The sequence below is a fragment of the Pelobates fuscus genome, chromosome 7 (genome assembly GCF_036172605.1).
Source record: "Pelobates fuscus isolate aPelFus1 chromosome 7, aPelFus1.pri, whole genome shotgun sequence".
NCBI classification, from domain to species: Eukaryota; Metazoa; Chordata; class Amphibia; order Anura; family Pelobatidae; genus Pelobates; species Pelobates fuscus.
In genome coordinates this window covers 66,604,999-66,623,684 of record NC_086323.1, presented here as the reverse complement: position 1 = coordinate 66,623,684, position 18,686 = coordinate 66,604,999, and the positions used below count along the sequence as shown (strand labels likewise).

The window sequence follows — 18,686 nt, the reverse complement described above, 5'->3', positions numbered from 1 at the left end:
GAAAAACTACAGCTTATTGAATTTGTTCTGGTGACTAGAATCATTACCTTCAGGCTTTTTGCTGTAAACACTGTATTTCAGAGAAAATGCAGTGTTTACATTACAGCCTAGTGATAACTTCAGTGGCCACTCCTCAGATAGCTGTTAGAGATCCTTCCTGGGTCATGGCTCCCTAAAATGCATCCAAACATTCAGTATCTCCTCCCTTTGCATGCAGCACTGAACTTTCCTCAGAGATGCATTGATTCAATTCATCTCTATGAGGAGATGCTAAGTGGCCAGGGCTGTGTTTGAATTGCACTGGCTCTGCCTCTGATCTGCCTCTTTGCCAGTCTCAGCCAATCCTATGGGGAAGCATTGTGATTGGATCAGGCCACAAATTCTGATGATGTCAGCAGGCATTGGGCAGGTCAAAGGAAACCGCGACAAAGCAAGCAGCTCCAGACTTAAATACAAGTAAGATTTTACTATATTTAGGGAAGCATGAGTGGGACAGGAGGGCTAGATGGTGGTTTTAACCTTATAGGGTCAGGAATACATGTTTGTGTTCCTGACCCTATAGTGCTCCTTTAAGTATTTAGTATAATCAAAATCTAGGGTTTAATTGTTTTCCCCCACAAATTTTTTTGTGCGATTAGTTGCCTAGATAAAGTACTAAAACTATAGCCCACCTTTTAAAATGCAGCGGCTGTTTACAGTTTTGTATGAAGAACAGTCCTCTGCAGCCCTCAGTGTTCTAGATCAGAGTTTCACAAACCAGTCCAGGTTTTGTCCGTATAGCCATTGGAATAAAACGGGAAAATACATAAATCCTGGACTGTTGGTGGGCCATAAGGACTGGTTTGGGAACCACTGTTCTAGACAATATAAATATCAAGGCACTGGACTGCACTACAACACTAATCAGAAACCTGTAGAGAAGGAAACCCGTAATATAGCCTTTTCTAATATAATGTGTTGGAAAACTAAAATGTGGGCTAATACACATTGTCATTCACAATTCTGATTTAGCTGCTCTAGCAATGGTCATATTAAAGGAGCTTTTGGAAAAAAATTGTTATTCACAGTCACATGCAATCATGGACAAGGTTTAAAATGGTAACTGGCTAACACTTATGGACCGATTTGTTTGCATTGATTAAATATGAACATGTGCTTTCCTTCATGCAAAAAAAATAAATTAGTGTTTTATCTTGCGGTTTGAAAACCAGCTGCCACAGGCATTAAGACCAGGTGAATAATGGGTAAAAGACTTAAAAGGTGGCTTCAAATAGAAAGTTTCTCATTGCCTTACTTTTCATCTACATTGATCCACCACCCCAAAAAAAAGTAAAATACAATTGGTTCACAGCCAGGTGGCGTTGTTTAGTGGTGTTAGAAAAGTGGCAAATTCTTTTTAAACTTGAACTTTTATAAAATGAGGTTTCAGGGACACCCTGTAAATCCTTGAAGTGTGTTCCTTTAAAAGAATGCACAAGGAATATACTGCAATACAATTCTAACTGTAAAATCAAACACATGTTAAAGTCCTAATCCAAAATGGTTTGTTCCAATATTGCTGGGGCATAACATGAAATATAGAATGTCATTTTAGGACATTATTAATTGAATTATGTAAAATGCACTTTGGAGTATGAACATGCTCAATCAAGGATTAAGAATGTGAACGTCAAAACATACAAATTAAAGCCTTTTTAAATAGATCATTTCTATTCTTAGTGTAAAAGTATCTTTAAAGATCTAATCAGTTCGATAAGGAGGATACCAACCATATATGCCCACTACCAACTATACTGAAGTTTGAGGCGCATATTCACAGCATAGTTCTGCTCGGAAATATACAAGTCAAATATATTATGCATATTCCAGAACCATCTACCGGTATATCTCATGGAATTACAAATATATACATTTTGATTTTCTTCAATCGTTTAAAACCTCATGATACCGAGTAAATATTCTACAAACATCTAACACTTGGACTTTGATATTTACGAGTTTGTTTTAACAGAAATTTTACTGCAGTATATTTCAAGTAAAAGTTCAGCCATGTGGTTAGAGAAAACGGTCAGTTCTGCTTAGTAAGGACAGGAGCACCATTAATCTAAAAATAGAATCACAGTGTGGGAATTACAGATCTAAAATGTCACTTACAGTGGAATTCTGTAAAAGCCATTGTTTTAGGCCAATTAAAGGAACACTCCGAGCATCATAACCATTACGGTCTTTTGAAGTGGTTATGGTGCCATAAGTGCCATTGCACCATTCTCAGGATAGTAAATTTGTTTGCCAGCTTACTCGGGGACTGCCGGGCACCAGTCAGCCCTCTTCTGGAGCCAGCTCTACTAATCAATATGATATGTCCTGCACCACCATGTTTAGCTTAGTGATGCAGTTTCTGGCAGTAGAGGATGAAGTTAACGGCGCCTGATAGAACCCAGGTAAGATACCAAGCCATTCTATAATGAACTGTCTGATCTGGGAGGGCTCCAGAGCACTCCTGGAACCATAACCACTAAAGTGGACTGTGGTGGTTACTGTGCTTGGAGTGATCTAAAATGGGGAGATTTAAAAAAAAAAAAAAAAAGTTTAAAATCCAAGATAAAAACTGTAGCACACATTTCAAACCTGTGCATCAGATTATGTTAGTGCTATAAATGTGCAGAAATGTTTTAGAGGTTTTAGTCTCACAAGATCCTGGAGTGGTGTGAAATTCCTAGGCAATTGATTCATCCATCATGTTCATGATCATGATTCTGAATGAACCTGCACCGAATGCCAATTGGAATGGTAATAAGCTTATGACTGGATTTTTAGTATGTAGGATGGTCTTTGGGGATACAGACTATGATTATTTTTACATATGACTTGCATTCAGGCATTTCACTTTCTTGTCTAGAAATAATATAGACTCATGCCTTACTCAAGTGAGACATTCAAGCCTTGTTGATAGAGGAAACACAAAAAAAAACGAGAAAAAAACACCCCAACAACACATCACGGTTAGTAGAACCCAATCCATACGTATTGGAATATGGGAAGGAAAAAAAAACCAAAAACAATCTTTCTCAAATAAAGAGAAAATATTTCAAAGGATTTCTGCTCTGAGAAAGCTGAAAGCACCATTCTCTTTTGAACCAACAACCTATTTGCATGTCAACAGAAGTCATCTATTTCCCAAAAGCAAATGACAGAGTACAGATGTGAAAGCATACATCCTTGTGTTCAGCTGGACCAGACGTACAATTTTTTTTTCCAGTGCTCAGTGTAAAAAAATAAAATTGGGCAAATTCTGCAAGTGGCTACTCTTCGGCAGAGTTCATATATTAAAAAAAATTTAAAAGAATCTTCATGTGATTTAAGAAATAACATAATCAGGAACTGAAGATGGCACAAAGCGGTTAGGACTTTTTTTGCTTCTATGCAGTCATCTTATGAGCCAGTTCGCTCCAGTTTCACAGTGTCCTGGTTCAACACCAATCGGCAATATAGTCAAAATCTCTGAATGCCTCCTGCTCTTCATCGGATAATAACCTTGGCTCCCTGGGAGGGGTTAGAATGGGAGCCTCTGAGGTAAATTCATCGTCAAAATTGCTCACGTCTTCACGTCCTTTGATGGTCGGTACAAAGGGGGACTTCACTTTCTTTGACAATAAGGCAATCCAATCTATGTGCTGTTAAAATAGAAGAGGAGAATATAAGACTCACCAGGAAACATGGTTATTTTATTTTCACTATATCAAACATTTTAGGTTAAAAGAGCAAAGCATTTAAATTTCCTCATCAACTGGCTGTGTAATAGAGAAAAGGACAATTTAACAAATCACTGAGGGTAATCTAAACCAAGTCAAACTATAATATTGAAAGTACAGGATGTCCCTTAATGGGACCTGTAGTGTGTCAAGGGAACTTTAAAAGGGGTAACCCTAAAAAAATTCAAAATAAACTAGGGTGGCCAGTGGACATAAAGTCCAGAGAACTAACCAGAGATATTACGACTTCGAGGTCGCTAACTAGAATAAATAAAGTAAATGAAGGCTTATTCCCTATGCAACAGCACTACAAGTGTGAATGGGTGGCTGCATAAACTTTTTAAGCCTTCATTTGCTTTATTATTTATTCTAGTTAGCGACCTCGAAGTCGTAATATCTATAGTTAGTTCAGTGAAGGCTTAGCTTTGTGTCCTTGAAGACGTAATATCTCTAGTCAGTCAGTCAGTCAGTCAGTCAAGGCTTAGCTTTGTGTGCCTTTTCCCTTGTGACAGCTTTCTCCCCATTCTGCAAAGCAACAGGTGGCAACATTGTTTAAGCATTTTTGTTACAGTATTCCACCAATTTAACTGTGCTCATTTATATATATAGAATAGGTGTAGATTTTAGGTTACAGCTTACCCACCCTTTCTTTGTACCTGTTGGTCAGTGAGGCTTACACATTATAGGTTTCTAGTTTCGTTACCTTTTTATTTCATTTAATTAGCCTCCTACATTCTGCTACCCTCCTTACCCCATTAGGACTGCAGAGCTCAATAGTTCCTTTTACGGGATTATTTGTTGTGTGAGTGTGTGAGACTTATGCTCCTTTTTAATATACTTCAATAAATTGTGGTTTTAGATCAGTTTTACAAATCTGTAGGGACTCTAACGTCCACTGGCCACCCCAGTCTATTCTTTGGAAACTATAATATTCACCAGAAAAGAAAGTATTCTTATTTAACAATAAGTGCAAGATTGGGCTTAAAAAACAAGATGAAGATCTTATACCACACTTCAAAGACAGGTTACGATCAGAAGAATTTTTTTTTTTAAATATCCTGATTTTAAAGGGGCCTAAACAAATAAAACTATGTTTACCCAAGGGCAGCTAGACCTATCATTGCCAGTACTTCGTTAAAGCTTGTGTCAGATGGTAGCAAGAAATGAATGAAGAAAATACATGTTCCAGCATATGCTTTAAGACTGCATTGTTAGACTGACTGAAGGCTAGATGGAAATTGGTTAAAAGCAAGATACACGAAAACATTAAAAAACAAATGGGGAAAACATAACTCATATCTATACAACATTGAAATGTGCATAAAGCACAGACTTACTCTGAAGAACGGGTGCTTCTTCACATCTTCTGCATCCTTCTCGCTTGCTCCTAGGCGCCTCTCTGGATTTCTTCTCAAAAGCTAGAAAGGAAAGCTTTATTATTATTTTTAAAGTCAGGACGTTTTCACAAAATTCCATCCTTTTTGTGCTTGCACTCTGGTAACGTTATCACTTTATTCAATTTTGCATTGAGTATAAATTACAAAGACCAGATCACCATGTTGTAGGCATGGCTACCCAGTCAATGAAAACCACCTCTACATCACTGCCAAGAATTGGAGCAACAAAGAGAAAAAAAGATAACAATAAGAATCTACAATCTCACGGTTATAAAATAAATGAGAATTAGAACAAAATTTGTTGCCAACTTACCCTTCTCATTATTGAGATGGCCTCCGTTGACAAGAATCGTGGATACCGGACTTCATCATTCACAATACTATCAAACACCTCCTCTTCATCATCACCTGGAAAGGGGGACTGAAACCCCCCCCAAAATAAATGAATATATATATATAAAAAAATAAATAAAACATACACACACACATACCAACAGAAATGCAGTGTGGATGAAACCCCCTTCCACTTGAAGTAAATGGATAGTTAATCCATTGCTAAACTCAAATACACACGCCAGTCAAGCCATAAGACTTTCTTTTCCCACAGAAATCTCACTTTAACAGTGATCTCACGGCTGCAAGGGATTCTGGGTAGGTGTAGACAAATTAGCTCAACAAAGATTGATGAGTTGCATTAACAACGAAACAGCTGTCCATGAGTGGTTCACTGGCTTTACTCCTCTTACTGAGTTGTCTTTCAAAACGGTTGCATACAGCAAGGAATCCATGTATGAAGTGGAATTATGAGGCAAAAATGTAGTTCTTTGTTGAGCTCATTTGCATACACCTACCCAGAATCCCTTGCAGCAGTGAGAGCACTGTTAAAGTGAGATTTATGTGGGAAAAGAAAGTCTTGTGGCTTGACTGGTATGTGTATTTGTGTTTAGCAATGTATTACATATACACACACATACTGAATTTTCAAGAATAGTCCCATTAATCAACAAGAATCTTCAAAAATGTAATTTATAAGATATGTGAAACTACAACAGGACAATAGACTGGTGTATGAAGCACTGTCAAGTGAAATTCTGTTCTTGAACTTTGTCCAAAATGAATAGAAGGACACTGCTGGATGAGTCTCCTACTTGGAAATAAACATCAAGTTCTCGGTGATATATCATCACGAGATGCTAGCTGGTGGCTTTACCCAGCCATGGCAGTAATAGCACATTCTGATTTGTATTACTGCTTTTTCTTTCCTGATTAAGGCATAAAATTATTTAAATTGCAAATGCAATTAAACAAAAATACCTTGAAAGCTGTGTACACGTTTCAGGAAAACTGCATCTCTCTTTGTATGCTGACTAGTAAAAACCCACTATTAAAAAATCCCTCTCCCTCCCTCCCACCCTCCCTCTCCCCCCCCCCCCCCCCAAAAAAAAAGACAGTATGAAATGTTCAAGAAGGGTTCAAACAGGAAATATGTGGCACAAACTAAGGAAACTATTGGTGCAAACAGAAAATGCAACAATGTTGGTGTGGAAACCGCTGCAGGCTCAGTTTCAGGTAATTATTAAAATTACAGCATTCAAAACTTCTTTCATAATAAGGACACTTACAAATTCTTAATATAACTTTTTTTACCTCTCCAACCAGCATTTCATAAATGAGGACACCAAGGCCCCACCAATCAACTGCTCTAGTGTACGATGTCTCGGTAAGTACTTCAGGCGCCAGAAACTCAGGGGTTCCACAGAAAGTGCTTGTACGGTCACCAAATCCCATTCCTAAAAATGCATATATGCTTAAATTCTACATTCAAGTTTATTTCAGTAAAAATGCATGTGAATTGTATACTACTTTCTTGAAACGGATGAATAATAATGGCAGAATTCTGCTTATTATAAGTGATTAAATAAGCCACCATTGCTTTGGGGAAGTTCTTTCACTTTGTTACCAGCTAATCAAGGGCGATGAAGAAAGGATAGTTTTTGCACTACAAACTAGTTAAAAGAATTACATACACACACACACACATATACATATACATATACATATATATATATAGCCAAAGATGAAGTAGGAGCACTCAAAAGGACTTTTTCCGTGGTTTTAATGTGGTAAAAAGGTTTACAACAAAGTAACGCATCAAATCAATCGACCCTCAGGGGTCGAAACGTCGATTGATTTGATGCGTTACACTTTGTTGTAAACCTTTTTACCACATTAAAACCACGGAAAAAGTCCTTTTGAGTGCTCCTACTTCATCTTTGGCTACATATTTCAGACGCTGGTAGCACCTAAGGCAAGAAAACTTTAAGTCGTTTAAGGGTGAGTGCCTGAATCATCTCTCTCTCTCTCTATCTATATATACATACATACATACATACATACACACATATATATATATATATATATATATATATACACACAGAGAGAGAGAGAGAGAGAGAGAGAGATCTACGATGTATTTTTACATTGCATTAATTTAACTCCATAAAGAAGGCAACTCCAAGATAATCACAAGTTAATGCAGCTTAATTATGTAAAACCATACCCTGAGTTTCACTGCTCACTTCTCTGCCGTTTAAGAGGTAAACTGTAAAGGGCAGTGCAATAAGGGAAGCTTAAAAAATAAGTAAACTCTTCAAGGAAGTGTGTAGGTAGGCCAAATATGTTGCAGCCAGGGTAGGTATGGCTACGGCAGGGTCAGAAAGCAACAACAGGTACTGAATGGCATTGAAATTACATTACTGAACGCAATCATGCTCTCTCAGGAAACTTCCATAGAGCACCAGCTGCTGTGAGCGAGAATATAATGTCATATCTCTACCCCTTCTACACAGTAGCCGGTGAAGCATCCTTAAAGAATATAATCGCTCTCAGCACTGCAATTATAATGCTCCGCGGTTGCGCTGCTAAGGAGAGGAAAATATTTTTTTATATATGTTTTTGGTTACCTGCTCTATTAAGAATGCAGTAGACAACTACATCTGGAAACTAGTCATGTTTTGACGTAGAAAGCCATGATCAAATGCCAGTAAGGCTCATGGGGTCACACTGTACTATGTCAACTAATTTTTCTATAAAATCAAGCACTTTGGTTTTCTACCTCTAGGAGGCTATGCACACAGATGCACACTCCTGCCTCGCACAAAATATCTCATTCAGGAGCAGAAATACGTTACATGTCCAAAAATAGCACAATGTCAGAGTTTGAGCATTTAAAGGTTTTTATTTAAAAAACAAAACAAAAAAAAAACAGCAAAAAACTTTTTTTATTTATATTTTTGCATGAAGACTATCCAGGTAAGCCACAAGGTGGCAATAAGCGCACAGCAGATTTATCCAAATTAAAACCTATATCAAAATAGTCTGCTACTTGTGACGCAACGTTCAAAGAAACATTCTAAACCATGCTACATGCCACACTTACCGGATTATACATTGCATAATTGTTACAAACTATGGCAGTTATAAGAAGTTCACTATTAAAATTTTGAGAAATATCAAATAGAAGAACACTGTTTATTTTCCCAAGGATATTTATAGTATTCTGAGTGGACATTAAGCAGCTGTTTGTTTAAATTGGAGGGGTTTAAGGAAATTGTACGTCTCATTTGCAACTAGTATTTGCAAATGATACATTACACACAACACTTTTATAAATAAGCAATAATCCAAAAAACACAAAAGTATATTATCGAAAGAGAACTTTGCAATAAATGACTTTAAGGATATGGTTGAGCCAGTTTTGCCATTAGTAAACTATTTGTAAAAACATAAAACAAAAAAATTACCTTCTTTACACAGCCCAAAGTCCGCAATCTTCACAAATCCTTCAGTATCCAACAAGAGATTATCCAACTTTAGATCTCTAGATTACATATTTTGGAAATAAAACATTCTATTCAGATTAGAGATTACTAGATGGTCCTTGCTATAAAGATATTTTTCATCATATCGGACACCTGGAAATGTACTATGACACTGATGTAGAATTATTAAAAACCTGTATTGAATTTTTGTACTAACTCCATTTTAACTTCACCTCATGACAGATTCTCCATTTTAACTACATTACATGACAGAATTTCCTAACAGCATATAGTATAATGAATAGAGACTGTATTTTCTAGAAGGACATGACTAACACCGGACTTATTGAGTTCCTGTAACATGTAACAAAGTATAGCCAAGGCCATGAGAGCTGTTCTAATGAAATGTTCTTTTCATAAAAAAGAACACTGAACCTAATCACGAGTCTGACATCACTAACTACCCAAAATGACGCCCAAGCCCCCCTTCCCACCGAGTAAGCCTCGTGCTGGGTAAGATGGCGCTTGAGCCATCTGTCCACACCCGTGTCCAGAATAACGCCACCTCCCGGTGGGAGGATACTTAGCTAACCACTTAGTTCTTGAGCCAATTAATAATATTGATGGGTGGACATTGACATAACCACTTAACAATTAATCCAATTAATGATGTTTATTTACTGCTATCTTGATATTCAATGATGATGTAATTTTGCTCTTATAAGGGTCTGCGAGCCCGCTTTTCATCAGATGCCATTAAATTTTCTCGAAGTGCTTTTAACCTGAACTCCGTGTGTCAGTGTGAACTTACTTCTGCGTATACGCAATTTAATCATCTCAGATTTGGACAGGAACAGATAGACATTTAAACATATTTGTTTATTTCTAAATTAATCTACATCAACACAAGCTAACAAAGGTTTATAAAGTGATTTGCAATGACAGCAAAATGCATTTCAAATTGTTACTCCTGGGAAAATACAACTGCACAGCACACCTTTTATTTTTCAGTTACCTGTAAACAATCTTGTGTTCATGTAAATACTGCAGACCAAGTACTACGCAGGCAGCATAAAACCTGTGCGGAGAAGAAAAACCTAAATAAGTATGTTTGCTCTATATTAGGAAAATGCAAGGTCAATGATTTGACAAAATTCTAATCCACACATTCATTATTGTATGCTCTGAAAGTTTAACACATTTTAGAAACTTCCAAAATGTTTTATTTTTTAATGAGTAGTGTAATTTACTTAGGCTGTGAAAACCAAAACAACCTTGTAAACAGTTTTATATTAAAACCTCAAAATATAAAAGACAAAAATTGAAGGCGACTTCAGATAGTTACTAGGCTACATGCTACTATGAAAATTCTAATACGATTATTAGAAAACTGGTTTTATACAGACCATAAATGTTCCAATACAAATTGTTACCTACTGTATGCGTTTACAATCAGCATGACATATGCAGGGCCTAAATGTGTGTGAACCCAAGATTAAGGCATGTGTACAGAGGGCCAGTATAAATGTACAAACGAAGTGTAGCACTCCTATGGAATACCTGTGGGTGGAGTGTATGGAGGGCCAGCGAGTATGTGCATAATGGCTGAAAGTATCTGCAGGTGTGCACGTCTGTCCATCACAAGCTAAATACCAAGTATACTTACACGGCTCTAGGTTCTGAAAACAAGTATACTTACACGGCTCTAGGTTCTGAAAATACATCCGTGTGAATGTGCATCATCAGGTCCCCACCAGCAGCATATTCCATCACAAAGCAGACGTGGTCTTTGGTTTGGAAGCAAGCAAACAAGTTCACCAAAAACGGATGCCGCACACTATTCACAGTTTCGAAAATACGTTTCTCGCACATAAGGCTAAAAAAAAAAAAAAAAATATATATATATAGAAGTCAAACTTATTTTTAAAGGCCACTCTTCCTTCGCTTTACAAAAAACGGCAATTAGCACAGTTTAAAAACAGGTTCCTCTTTGCCTGTTTTAACATGAACATCTATTTTAAAGTTTTGCTAGTGGTGGTTCAGGGCTTTTCCCTAAAAACCATTAATTCAACATACAAAATCAACTCAGATTCCTTTTCGAATAGATGGTTATTTAGATGTTTACATGTGGTGAAGGCAGTAAGCAGGTTTAACTGCCTCCCATCAATAAGGCACATTAAATGTTCTACAGACTAAAAACTTTGATCCCCTCCACAAATGCCCTTATAAATTGATCGCATTAAATATCTGAGCAAATGTATTACAATACAAGATCTCTTTAGCTAAAGATTTTCTGTAACTCAACCGCAATACTATTTAAGGATATTCAGGATTTTCACTTGATTTCTCACATAAGGAGACTAACAGACTTTGTAATGCAGGTGATTGGTTTGGGTGCACTTGAATGGTTCCTGGGTAAACCACTAGCCTCTCAAATAGTAGTGATTTCAGAATATTAGATGTACATAATCTCAAGATTATGGCATTACAAACAAAAGGATTTTAACTTTGCATCCATCCATCAAAAAAAAAAAAAAAAGTATAGAGTGTTATTAATCTTTGACTTTAGGAAAGTAAACCATAAAATAAATATTTTCCTTTCACTCACCTGTCAACCTCATCGCGTGCAACTATGTCTCCTTTTTTTAAGGCTTTGATGGCAAACATTTCATTTGTATTCTTGTACTCTGCTAGGAGCACCTAAAATAAATAAATTTGCATGTTTTATTGCATTTATTAAGACACATTTTCAATTTAGGTAGTAGGATCAGGGAGCAGCGCCTGTGAAGGAATTCCCACGCTCAGAGCGATATGGAGGAGGGAAGGAAAAGACACCGATATAGTGTAGTATATTGAGATCTTAAGTGATGGTAAATAAAGGGAAAGGAATTGCACTTACAATTTTCTGGAGCCTATAATCAGCTCCAGATATGTGCGCCTGGACGGTACAATCCCCGCCTATGGATATGTAGATGGTCCTTGGATGTCCTCAAAAAGTGGGTCTCCAGTGGTGGTAGGGTATATCTCCTTTCCAATGGTAGTAGGCCGGTATTTGAATAATTGGTGATATATAAAAAGGATAAAAACACAAAATAGTGCTCTCTGGATAATACAAAATAAAATGATTTAAAAAATGGAGGTATACTCACAAGTGCAGAGCAAATAGGATATTGCTCAATATATGTAGGCGTAGGTGGTATGATCCCCACCCAGGATATCACTCCTCAAGTCCTCCAGTGGGGTTCTTGGAGAGAGTAAAAGGAATTCTATTATAAAATAAAATAGAATAAAAAGGATAGGCTTGGAGACTCCAATAGCATAAATGAGCTATCTTTATTGGAAAAAAAAATAAATAGTAACATAAAACCGCTTTAAAAAACACTAACGCGTTTCTCCTGCAAAGAGGCTTTATCAAAGGATAAAGCCTCTTTGCAGGAGAAACGCGTTAGTGTTTTTTAAAGCGGTTTTATGTTACTATATTTTTTATCTCCAATAAAGATAGCTCATTTATGCTATTGGAGTCTCCAAGCCTATCCTTTTTATTCTATTTTATAACATAATTCCTTTTACTCTCTCCAGCACCCCCACTGGAGGACTCGAGGAGTGATATCCTTGGTGGGGATCATACCACCTACGCCTACATATATTGAGCAATATCCTATTTGCTCTGCACTTGTGAGTATACCTCCATTTTTTAAATCATTTTATTTTGTATTATCCAGAGAGCACTATTTAGTGTTTTTATCCTTTTTATATATCACCAATTATTCAAATACCGGCCTACTACCATTGGAAAGGAGATATACCCTACCACCACTGGGAGACCCACTTTTTGAGGACATCCAAGGACCATCTACATATCCATAGGCGGGGATTGTACCGTCCAGGCGCACATATCTGGAGCTGATTATAGGCTCCAGAAAATTGTAAGTGCAATTCCTTTCTCTTTATTTACCATCACTTAAGATCTCAATATACTACACTATATCGGTGTCTTTTCCTTCCCTCCTCCATATCGCTCTGAGCGTGGGAATTCCTTCACAGGCGCTGCTCCCTGATCCTACTACCTACATCAATCGTACCACCAGAAAAGAATAGACTCTGGTTTTTGGGAAGTTTCAGCAGCCACATACTACAATTGCAAGTACTGATATTCCACCTACCCCTCCATACATTTTCAATTTAACCATATTGAAATTCACAACCAAACTTACTTTTCCAAAATGCCCTCGACCCAAGACAGCACAACACCGGAAATCCTGAAGATTGAACTGAAATCGCTGCTGAATACTGTGGGAGGGGAACAAAAAAAAAAAAACAGTTATAGAAATGTATCTGAACAGAGACCCAGACGCAGAGAGAGAGAGAGAGAGAGAGAGAGAGAGAGAGAGAGAGAGAGAGAGAGAGGCACAGACGCAGATATGAAGAAAAAAAAAAAGCGTACCGTCTGTCCTCAGGTTCATTGATGGCACTATAATCCAGATCAGATGCTGTAATATTTGGCTCTTTTGCCATTTCTGTAGTGGGCTTTGATATTATGTTGTTTCTGTTGTTTGAATATTCATAGTCTGGTCTGGAATCCTAGAAAAGAAAAAAGTATTCACTGTAAGTAAATAAACAAAACAAAACAAATAAAAATAAAAAAAATTGTGTTGCTTTCTTTGAAGTGTTTTGAAAAATACATTTTAGTATTCGTCTGGTTCACAGAATTCAAATCTGTAATAAATCAACCTGTAAAACAGCTACACAGCTTATTGAATTTGTTCTGGTGAGTAGAATCATTACCTTCAGCCTTTTTGCTGTAAACACTGTCTTTCAGAGAAAATGCAGTGTTAACATTACAGCCTAGTGAGAACTTCACTGGCCACTCCTTCGATGACTGTTAGAGATCCTTTCTGGGTCATTGCTGCCTAGAATGCATCCAAACATTCAATGTCTCTACCCTCTGCATGCAGACACTGAACTTTCCACATAGAGATGCATTGATTCAATTCATCTCTATGAGGAGATGCTGATTGGCCAGGGCTGTGTTGGAATCATGCTGGCTCTGCCCCTGATCTGCCTCTTTGTCAGTCTCAGCCAATCCTATGGGGAAGCATTGTGATTGGATCAGGCTACCACTTCTGATGAGGTCAGCAGGCACTGGGCAGGACAAAAGGAAACCGGGACTAAGCAAGCATCTGCAGACTTGAATACAAGTAAGATTTTACTATATTTAGAGGCATGAGGGGACCAGATGGTGGTTTTAACCCTATAGGGTCATAAATACAAGTTTGTGTTCCTGACCATATAGTACTCCTTTAACTAGTGTTTTTAAGTTTATATTTAGGGGTGAAGCCTGACCACACATACTTTACTGTACCAAGTTCAGCTAACACACAATTTTTGTCTATGAGAAATCAACTATATGCAATATAAAAAGGTAAACTTTGCTCAGGATGTTGCAGAACAAGGCTGGAGCCTTTTTTGTATTGGTCATATCAATGAAACACCCCATATGAGAAGCACTGGACTAAAGAATTTCAATGATTGCTCAGCATGCTCTGTGGATCTATAATTTGGCACATATCATAAAGTTTGATTATCTCAAAGCAGAAGTTCATGCTATTTGCTTGTGGCAGCATCCAGTATAATCTAATAAAGGAAAACATCTAAATAAAAAAAAAATAAAAATTAAAAAGCATCAGGCGGTAAAAAATGTAATGAGGTTAAAGGGACACTATAGTCTCCAGAACAAATACAGCTTAATGTAGTTGTTCTGGTGAGTATAATAGTTCCCTTCAGGTATTTACATGCAAACACTGTCTTTTCAAAGAAAAAGCAGTATTTACATTGCCCCCTAGAGACACTTTCAGTGGACACTTCTCAGATGGCCACTGGAGGTGCTGAACTTGCCAATTTTAGACAAGATTATGTTTGCAGCATTGAACTGGCTGAAATCCTAAAGTCTGATGTCAAAGAGGCAGATCAGAGCGGCGCTGGAAATAAGGTAAGTTTTCTTACCCTTTAAGGGAACTAAATGGGGACAAGGCACCTAAATGGTGATTTTAACACTAGAGGATCAGGAATACAGGTTTGTGTTCTAGACCCTATAGTGTTCTTTTAAAGCAATTTTGGGGGGAGGAGGGGGTATGAAATATAGGCAAATATTGATGGAAATGATGAGAATGAAAGGGAAATAAAGGAAATTAATTTGTGGAAAAAGGGGACATATTTAGGGATGGGGTGATAAAGTATTACCTGTGGCAGTACTTTTGGAGTCTTGATATCAGGTGAAGACTGAAACAGATCACCATGAGAAGACGTCCGAGGTGGAGCAGGAGGTGCCTCTGGTTCAAGTTCAAAGTCCAACTTCGCAATAGGAGATTCTCTATAATATTAAGTGCAAATTAAAATAAAAATAACCTGTCCATTTCATGTTTGTTACGAGAAAATATATTTTTCAAGGCTACGTCTTGGAAGTGCTGCAACATGCAATACAATGTTAAAGGGACACTCCAGGCATACATAACACCATCATGCAAACCATTTACAATACTGCAATAAAACACTAATGTGCAATGCATTTTCATAGGCTAGGTGTGCTCAGTCGCTTCAGACATCACTGGAATCATTTTGCTTTAACAAATGCATACTTTTGGAAGCACAATACAAATATATTAAAATGGATCATTCAAACCTGGAGTGTGCTTTAAATATGCGAAAGGCTTGTTAGGTAAACCAAACGGGAAAAAAAAAAGGAAGACAAAATTGAAGGTGCTTCAGTGGCATTTCAAGATCACACAACATTGAGAAAAACATGGAGGGGTTAATACCCGACGGATGGTGATAGTTCCACATTCCGTGTATCCACCACTGGTACTGAAGCAGGAACCGTGACCTGAGGGCTGTAGGTGCCAGAGTGATTTACTGTGGGAATTGCTCGTCTAACCAGCCGTCCCCAAGTGGCAATATTAATGTTCATCTGAGGAGCTCTTAGGAATGTTTTTCCTAAACAGAGGGCAACAGAGTATAAGTAACATGGTGAATATCATTATTGATCTCCTTGTCACATGGCATACAATTTCACGTCCTAAACCACTAGGTAGTCCTGTAAAGTTACTTGCCATAGCAGGCCTGGTGGGCCAGTGGCACACTAATCAGGGGTGCATTTCTACTTGACAGTGCTAAATTTCCCGGTGAATGGTTAGTGGGAATTTTAAACCCTTCATTCATTATTCTCAGCTTAAGGAAAAATAATAAAAAAAATAAATAAAATAAACTTCTCATGAATAAAATGACTTCTCATGTCTGAAGCTTTTGCAAACCCTTCCATTCTAAATCCGCCCAGACTTTCTGTGTCTGTCCAATCACAGACTGCCTAATGCAGCTCAATGATAAGTCTTTGCAAGGAACATGTTCTGGGCAACAGTCTGCTCTTCAGTTTAGCACCACTAAGCAAACCAAACCAGAAAGTAACAGGGCATGTCTGCTTGAAAGCCTGAGGGCTGTAAACAGATTAATGTAGAAATGTCAATTTCCATTTAAAATATGCGCTTTTTGAACATTTGATGGTATTTTTGTATTTGTTTTGCATATCTGCACCTTTCTATTAAGTATATCTACAGAAATAAAATTATCTTTGTATTAAAATCTTTGGTGTGCTTGGGAATTATTTGCATTCAATGATTGTTAAATACCTGGTGAGGGAACAGGTTCTCTCTCTTTAAGCACCCGGTTTATTTCTTTCTGCATGCTACACCTTAAAACTGACCCATATTGGTTGAGCTTTGACTACAATATTTTGTATGCATAATGTTAACACAAAATTACCTTGTTGTTTAGAGAAGATTTTCTTTTGCCTCTGAAGCTTCGGTCTCCTCTCAATAACCGGATTGAAAAATGTAACCTATTGCAACACAAATGAAGACCATTTTAATTGTTGCAAACAAAATCATAATCTTTCATTATTGTGAATCACTGTCATTTAAAGGAAAATACAAATGCCCAATATAAGTAGTGGAATATCCTCTCTTCAAATTAGATCATCCTCCCTTCATTATGGATCATAACACTAATAATCTAATAAACAGGCAGGTTCTTTTCAGAAGTAAACTTTGTGATAATTTAACATGTAATTTTCTTTTCATTTTATAAATGTTTATTTTTGTTGTGCAGATGAGTACATAACATTGTCCAACGCCACAACAGTGTACACACAAGTATAAACAGGCTAAACAGTGGCATGTTAATTTGCACATTTTGTTTTTTGATCAGGCTTAACATTACTATTATGTCTCCAAGAGGAGTATATTGCTTATCAGGATTAAGGAGGCGTGCGGAGTGTGGTTCAGGTGAGACATGCATTGGAAACTATTAGAATGCAAGTGTAGAGAAAATACAAATACGATAACACGCTGTCTAGGAAAAACATGCTTAAAATGAAAACGACTTGAGCCGAGCAGACTGTGATGAAACGTGTCTGTGATAGATCTAGCAGAGAGAAGTGGTTAGGGGAAAAGTATGGCTGCAATTTGTGTCCAAGAATGTTAGTTTTTAGGTGGCATGTGTTGAGCTGAGGGCTACTGTCTCTTGTACAGCCCAATTTGTGTTGGGCCGCTACCCCGAGTAGGCCACAGCCGCCGAAGTCTCGTGCTTCCCACGGAGGGTCCGCTACCTCTTCCACTGCCGTGTGAGTATCTCTCAGTCTCTCTACGAGTGCAAAAAGCTGCTAAATATGGCTTAAGAGGCTAGATACCTCCGGAGCCTCTTCATGGCGGTCTAGCCCGCCCCCTACATGTAATTTTCTTGTGTGTTAAAAAGTGTAAAAAACACACAAAGGTTTTGAACGTTCTTTGCATTTTTTGTTATCTATTGTAACTGTGAAACCTTGAAATAGCATAGGTCTCAGCTAATCTAGGTGCTTACACTGAACTCTAGGGGACAGCAGTTTGTAGCTCGCGAACTTAAAGGTTTCATGAAGCAGCAGTTGAACAGGACAGTATGAATTTGTACAACCGCGCATACGTTGACCTACTGGATCTGATTGATAATGGGGAAAAAATAAATCACTCACATGATTGAATGTCAGCCTATAGGGGCATTCAAAAAAAAAAAAAAAAAAAAAAAGACATACTAGAACATTTTAAACTTTAAAAATCATACTTAAAAAAACAAAAAACTGTTGGAGTCAAAAGAGGCAGAATGTTTGGGAATTCGTGACCATATTTATTAATAGGGCACTTTAGGAGTTTAAAAAAAGACAGTGATAAATATAAGACTTTTTACAGAGTACAGCACCCAGTGAGAACAATTAAAAGGGCAATATTTCCAAGTTCTGAGTATTTCATTAAGTATGATCATTGGTATGACATTCTAAAAATACTGCTTCAATAAACAGAACAAATGAATCTGCTGTGATTTAATTTCATTAATATGGCAATGTCCAATGATTGACTTTAGATATCTCACCTCAGCAAAAAGGGTGCCCTGTGGCTCCAGATAGAGGCACATGCCATGTCTCTGGTTGTCCAAGAAGTCTTCTAAGCGGAGAAACTTTACAGCACATAGGGATCTCCAATCACGCCAAAACACAGATATTTCTAACTCCCGAGACTGTTTTCAAACAAAAGTTACAAATATAAATAGATCTTTTCCTGGTAAGGCAATTTCCAGCTATAACACATGAAGCTGCTTCAAAAGTATCTAATACTTTAAAATATTTCCTTGTTAAACTA

At 37.3% G+C, this 18,686-nt stretch overlaps 1 protein-coding gene across 1 annotated transcript in view; it reads right to left on the bottom strand.

The window, feature by feature from the left end:
* Positions 1–3,290: 3,290 nt before the first annotated feature.
* The window catches only part of PKN2 (protein kinase N2), a 137,033-nt gene continuing 121,637 nt past the window's right edge, over positions 3,291–18,686 (bottom strand). Inside the window, exons 9-22 of the mRNA XM_063427311.1 lie at positions 18,421–18,564; positions 16,783–16,858; positions 15,786–15,960; positions 15,211–15,340; positions 13,415–13,551; positions 13,185–13,260; positions 11,579–11,670; positions 10,670–10,846; positions 9,986–10,048; positions 8,953–9,029; positions 6,797–6,939; positions 5,463–5,570; positions 5,090–5,170; positions 3,291–3,674 (exon numbers count right to left, since the gene is read on the bottom strand). Of these exons, the coding sequence (XP_063283381.1) occupies positions 3,471–3,674; positions 5,090–5,170; positions 5,463–5,570; positions 6,797–6,939; positions 8,953–9,029; positions 9,986–10,048; positions 10,670–10,846; positions 11,579–11,670; positions 13,185–13,260; positions 13,415–13,551; positions 15,211–15,340; positions 15,786–15,960; positions 16,783–16,858; positions 18,421–18,564 (1,683 nt within the window). The 3' untranslated portion in view covers positions 3,291–3,470. The remainder of the gene's footprint in view (positions 3,675–5,089; positions 5,171–5,462; positions 5,571–6,796; positions 6,940–8,952; positions 9,030–9,985; positions 10,049–10,669; positions 10,847–11,578; positions 11,671–13,184; positions 13,261–13,414; positions 13,552–15,210; positions 15,341–15,785; positions 15,961–16,782; positions 16,859–18,420; positions 18,565–18,686) is intronic.